This window comes from Aphanomyces astaci, assembly GCF_000520075.1.
Source record: "Aphanomyces astaci strain APO3 unplaced genomic scaffold supercont1.6, whole genome shotgun sequence".
Classification (NCBI taxonomy): domain Eukaryota; phylum Oomycota; class Saprolegniomycetes; order Saprolegniales; family Verrucalvaceae; genus Aphanomyces; species Aphanomyces astaci.
This window is the reverse complement of record NW_009798269.1, coordinates 1,359,900-1,366,003: the sequence shown is the minus strand read 5'-3', so window position 1 is coordinate 1,366,003 and position 6,104 is coordinate 1,359,900. Positions and strand designations below refer to the sequence as shown.

General features: G+C 47.6%; 4 protein-coding genes across 4 annotated transcripts; 1 reads left to right on the top strand and 3 right to left on the bottom strand.

The window, feature by feature from the left end:
• Positions 1-1,446: 1,446 nt before the first annotated feature.
• On the top strand, positions 1,447-2,019 carry H257_03832 (hypothetical protein; the record flags this gene model as incomplete). Its single annotated transcript, XM_009828098.1, has 2 exons — positions 1,447-1,795; positions 1,979-2,019. 2 exons carry the CDS (start codon positions 1,447-1,449, stop codon positions 2,017-2,019), a joined length of 390 nt encoding a protein of 129 aa, XP_009826400.1.
• A 625-nt stretch (positions 2,020-2,644) lies between these two features.
• Positions 2,645-3,097, bottom strand: H257_03831 (hypothetical protein; the record flags this gene model as incomplete). Its single annotated transcript, XM_009828097.1, has 1 exon — positions 2,645-3,097. One exon carries the CDS (start codon positions 3,095-3,097, stop codon positions 2,645-2,647), a length of 453 nt encoding a protein of 150 aa, XP_009826399.1.
• A 387-nt stretch (positions 3,098-3,484) lies between these two features.
• On the bottom strand, positions 3,485-3,816 carry H257_03830 (hypothetical protein; the record flags this gene model as incomplete). Its single annotated transcript, XM_009828096.1, has 2 exons — positions 3,485-3,609; positions 3,684-3,816. 2 exons carry the CDS (start codon positions 3,814-3,816, stop codon positions 3,485-3,487), a joined length of 258 nt encoding a protein of 85 aa, XP_009826398.1.
• Positions 3,817-5,348: 1,532 nt separating this feature from the next.
• On the bottom strand, positions 5,349-6,041 carry H257_03829 (hypothetical protein; the record flags this gene model as incomplete). Its single annotated transcript, XM_009828095.1, has 2 exons — positions 5,349-5,435; positions 5,901-6,041. 2 exons carry the CDS (start codon positions 6,039-6,041, stop codon positions 5,349-5,351), a joined length of 228 nt encoding a protein of 75 aa, XP_009826397.1.
• Positions 6,042-6,104: the final 63 nt, after the last annotated feature.

Genomic DNA, 6,104 nt, shown 5'->3' with positions numbered 1-6,104 from the left:
TTCGACTCAACTACAAGTTCGAACAGTTGTACCTCGAAGTATTGAGCTTGTTTTGTAAGTACAGTACCTACAACCACTACGAATTTCTAATTGGTGCATGCGCTTCCAACTCCCATGCCCGTGAGCACTGCGACGACATACGCCCGACGAAGGATGAATGCGACCGTGATCGTCATTTAAAAGGGTTGCATTAGTCATGACAGTAATTTACTCTTAATAACATGAGAGATATGTGACTCGAGCAATTGTTTTTGCCTTGGATTGAGTTGAAAGGGGAGGGTTATGACTCGACCCTAACTAGGCTTCCTGGTGTCGATGCCAAGGACCTGAGGAAACCTGGGACTGAACCAGCGACCATCGGTGTGTTCTTATCATACTTAGATCAGGTGTAAAGTGATCTATAAGTAGACGCGCTCCCAACTGAGAGCCAAAAGAACTGGTCAATCTTATTGTACTACGAGAATGTGTACTCTCGACTGATTGCGTATGCAGCCGTGGTACTCATTTTCTCGTACTCGTCAGCTCCGTCATGACGAGAGATGGTAACTAACTGCGTTGATATAGGTCTGGAGGCCACGTCATAAAATTATGTCCTATTAAACGGTTTTGACAAATCAGCAAAAAAATTCCAAAGTCTCAGATCCCATGACAAAAGGAGAAAAGAAGTATCTACAAAGTTGACTGGTTTATTGAGTTTGGGTTATCATCGGAAAATGCACTTTTAACAAATCAATTGATACAGGACATTCGGTCCGACTTTCTTCTGTCAATTTCTCACGTCTGGTTTTGACTTCGCTTTTGTATATAATTAATATTACAACGAACAAGAAAGTCGGACAAACGGTCGGACGATCACTTGGTTCCTGTATATCCTGTCCGACTTTTTTTGACTAATGGAAGATTTCGATTTTCGCAACTTTTCTTCGAAAAACGGCCATTTTATGCCATGTTTCGTGGCATCCAGACCCGCCCTAAACTCACGTATTAATAGTATACCAATGACCAGTCGAGAACCGGGTGGGTTCGGCGGACCAGCATTTCTCAAAAATACTGGTGTGTGCACCGAGGTGGACTTCGGCGGACTCGGATACTAAACACCGAGGTCGACTGTTTTGGAGTTCAATACCGGCATTTTGATCACCTTGGTCGACAGGTCTTCAGTTCAATAACCCATATTGTTGACATTATTCCAGGGACTTCAAACCGTAGATGGAACGTACGGAGTACTATTTAGTATGGTGCTCGGAAGATAGAGACAGTGCCCTGTGATATGATGAGCAAGGCTATGAGTTGTCGCCCTGTGATATGATGAGCAAGGCTATGAGTTGTCGGGTAGGGATGTGAGAGGTTTGGAATGATGTAGCCTTGGCTTTCATTCCTGGTTCTACCTCTAGTTGAGCTCTACCTTTGTCATCTACCCTTCCCCCGGCCTATCGAACAGCGACCATGCTTGTTCTTCTCACCGTAGTCCTTGCCTTCATGATGCCTGCGTCAGGCCAGCCCCCTACGAAGGAAGAATGCGCTAAACATGGGCCTAACACTACGTGCCACCGGAACATCGCCTTCGTGTGCGGCTCGGATGGCCAAAGCTACGACAACCACTGCGAATTTCTAATTGCTGCATGCGCCTCCAACTCCCACCTGTCCTTACATGCCCGTGGGCACTGCGACGACATACGCCCGACGACGGATGAATGCGATCGTATCGGACCTCTATGTCCCCGCATTTACATCCCCGTGTGCGGCTCGGATGGACGAAACCACGGCAACTCCTGCGAATTTCAAATCCGTCAATGTAAAGATCCCACCCTGAGATATCGAGGCAATGGGGAGTGCGAAGTCAAACGCCCGACGAAGGATGAATGCAATCGTGGTCGTCATTTAAAAGGGTTGCATTAGTCATGACAGTAAGTTACTGTTAATAACATCAGAGATATGTGACTCGAGCATTTGTTTTTGCCTTGGATTGCGTATGCAGCCGTGGTGCTCATTTTCTCGTACTCGTCAGCTCCGTCATGACGAGAGATGGTAACTAACTGCGTTGATATAGGTCTGGAGGCCACGTCATAAAATTATGTCCTATTAAACGGTTTTGACAAATCAGCAAAAAAATTCCAAAGTCTCAGATCCCATGACAAAAGGAGAAAAGAAGTATCTACAAAGTTGACTGGTTTATTGAGTTTGGGTTATCATCGGAAACGGAGTTCTATGGGCATGCGCCTCTGGTGGATTGTTTGGATAAACGTGATCCAGACATACTAGTATGCCTTAACGTTAACTGTAACATAGCCACTCACTTCTTGTGTTGTACCGGGATTCATGCAGTTTTCCCAAGCGTTGGAACGCCGCGCAATCTTGTAGGTCTCAATAAACCAGTCAACTTTGTAGATACTTCTTTTCTCCTTTTGTCATGGGATCTGAGACTTTGGAATTTTTTTGCTGATTTGTCAAAACCGTTTAATAGGACATAATTTTATGACGTGGCCTCCAGACCTATATCAACGCAGTTAGTTACCATCTCTCGTCATGACGGAGCTGACGAGTACGAGAAAATGAGCACCACGGCTGCATACGCAATCCAAGGCAAAAACAAATGCTCGAGTCACATATCTCTGATGTTATTAACAGTAACTTACTGTCATGACTAATGCAACCCTTTTAAATGACGACCACGATTGCATTCATCCTTCGTCGGGCGTTTGACTTCGCACTCCCCATTGCCTCGATATCTCAGGGTGGGATCTTTACATTGACGGATTTGAAATTCGCAGGAGTTGCCGTGGTTTCGTCCATCCGAGCCGCACACGGGGATGTAAATGCGGGGACATAGAGGTCCGATACGATCGCATTCATCCGTCGTCGGGCGTATGTCGTCGCAGTGCCCACGGGCATGTAAGGACAGGTGGGAGTTGGAGGCGCATGCAGCAATTAGAAATTCGCAGTGGTTGTCGTAGCTTTGGCCATCCGAGCCGCACACGAAGGCGATGTTCCGGTGGCACGTAGTGTTAGGCCCATGTTTAGCGCATTCTTCCTTCGTAGGGGGCTGGCCTGACGCAGGCATCATGAAGGCAAGGACTACGGTGAGAAGAACAAGCATGGTCGCTGTTCGATAGGCCGGGGGAAGGGTAGATGACAAAGGTAGAGCTCAACTAGAGGTAGAACCAGGAATGAAAGCCAAGGCTACATCATTCCAAACCTCTCACATCCCTACCCGACAACTCATAGCCTTGCTCATCATATCACAGGGCGACAACTCATAGCCTTGCTCATCATATCACAGGGCGACAACTCATAGCCTTGCTCATCATATCACAGGGCATTGTCTCTATCTTCCGAGCACCATACTAAATAGTACTCCGTACGTTCCATCTACGGTTTGAAGTCCCTGGAATAATGTCAACAATATGGGTTATTGAACTGAAGACCTGTCGACCAAGGTGATCAAAATGCCGGTATTGAACTCCAAAACAGTCGACCTCGGTGTTTAGTATCCGAGTCCGCCGAAGTCCAGCAACGGCAGCAAGTCGTCGAGCAGGGTATGCTTCTCCAACTCCTCTTGGTCGACCCCTGAGAGTTTTGCAGATGCCATGTCAAATTTGCGGTGCTCTTCTACCAGCACCGTAAGCCTATTTTGCACCTTGCGACCGTCGACGATACGATCGAAGTGATCGCAGGCAACCAACTTGTCCGCCAAGGATTGCCAGGACTTCGTAACTTGACCCTTGTCAGCTGCAAAGGGTAGGTCGGCGGCGAATTGATGAGCAGCACTACGTCTTCTTCGGGCGTCCAGTTGCGGCGTTTGTCGGTGTTGGCCATGTCAATTCGGTTGGTTTCTGGGAATGGGATGGGTGCCCATACAAATGGCACATTCTCTGGAAGAATGACTAGGTTTGGCAGGTTTCCCATAGAATAATTATGTTTTAGAGGTTTAAGATCTGGGAATGGGAATGGGACGTTTGCGAAACCTCTCTACTGAATCGAGGGTGTCAAATGTCAAACTGTATTGTCAGCGAGTTTGTTGACGACGGTAATAGCTGGTCTAAATATAGGGTAGCGGCATAGCCTTGCTGTCATTCTACAGCACCCAGCGAATGAGTACAACGACTCAGCCACAAGGTGTTGCAATTGAAGCCTAGTGCCCACGATTCAATCGTGCACAGTGTGCTTTATTCAAGCCACCAGTCGCCTTCGGTGAAACTTTGTCGGCTTGTGGCGTAGGCTGAAATCCATCCTACGCCACAGGCCGACACAGCTCCTAATCAATGTGATCGGTCTGGTCTTATTGCTGATGTTGCTGCACGAAACCTGGTGTAGCATGGCTATATCCTACGTAGTAGATAGAATGCACTATGTTTTGCAGTATATGCTGAAGGCTGCGAGGACAGGAGCCCTTCTCTGCTAGTGGTGGCCGATGCCAGTGAGCCCAAGACTGCAAATTGAACAATGACGTAATTACAACTTGTGATTGACTATAAATAAAAATGTATGTAACCAATCAGAAAGCATTAGAGTTTTCGGTAGTCCACTTTTGAGTTGAGATAGCACAAAATACTCTATAAATCTATAAACCTCTAAAATCACGTTCTCCGAATTGTGTGAATCTCAACACATTATAGCAAGTGCGAAATCTTGACTTTCCAGACTTAAACTTCGATTCGAACTTCGAAGCTTGCAGACTTAAACAGGTCTGAAAAGTGAGGAAGTCATCACACTTTTGGCCTCGAAGTCCGCAGACATCTGACTACTTTCCGAGCCAATCAAATTGCTCTATTGAGGTTGCTTGCGAAATCTCCACTCACACCAACATCCGACTCGCTTCAGCCGACACATAGGTAGTTAAGACTATGTAGTGTTAGGATAGTGCACAAGCGCGGGTATGTACAGTGCAGTGATGCAGGACGCTAGTCTGAGTTTGTAGCTCAGGGCAGTACATCACAGTATACTCCCCGCCGCCGCGCACCAAGCCTCCGATGATTGCCGCCTGATCACCCTATGCCAAGGCATGGACGACGGGCGGCGAGCTCGGTCCTGACTACGTAAACCTATGTTTGGTCGCCACGATACTTGACGGCCAAACAGAGCGAAAATCTTGACTCAAGATCCTCAAACTTCGAAAGCAGCGGGCAGTAGGACCGCTGAGCTAGTCCGAGTCCCTACAGTCCAAAGCGTTCCATGACTATCGTTTCATAACGTCGCACATGATACACAAATCCACATTCTACACGCCCTTATGTGTCTATCGTTGAATTGCGCGCAATGAAGTCATACCGGTAGGAACAGACTAAGAACAGGAGAAGGAATAATGGATGGTGTTGGCTTGGTGTGTCGGGATTTACTTTTCAGACTTGCTAAATGGCCACCAGTCGCATTGAGTTGTCGGCGTCCACCCACGGGACCACCATGCTTGTTGGTTTCGTACCCGTCCTCTTAGCGTTCTAGATCGTTAACTCGTTGAATATGCACATTGAGTGACTCCAACTTGCCGGGACGGGATTGGGCGTCGTCGACTTGAACGACTGGGTTGGCTGGGCTGTCGATTGTTGACATGGCAGGAATCGAGTGAAGGAATTGTCATCATCGTTTTATTATCCGGATGTAAACTACTCACATTTCGCACTTGCTAAAAGTCTCTACAGTATTTCGGAGATCCAGGCACTTCCATGTATCTCCCAAACTTTGCTGAGGTAGATACATCGTCGATGCAGATAAAAATCCGGATAATAAAACGATGATGACAATTCCTTCACTCGATTCCTGCCATGTCAACAATCGACAGCCCAGCCAACCCAGTCGTTCAAGTCGACGACGCCCAATCCCGTCCCGGCAAGTTGGAGTCACTCAATGTGCATATTCAACGAGTTAACGATCTAGAACGCTAAGAGGACGGGTACGAAACCAACAAGCATGGTGGTCCCGTGGATGGACGCCGACAACTCAATGCGACTGGTGGCCGGCTTGCCTGTGCTGTTGTTATCAGGGCGCTCCGTCGTAGTGGGGACAAAGGACCAGCTGGTAGGAAACGTGGTAGTCGTAGTAGGCATGACGGAAGGAGTGCGCTCAGTAGTAGTCGGAATTGATCCGTATTTGGTGGTGGTAGGAGGCGT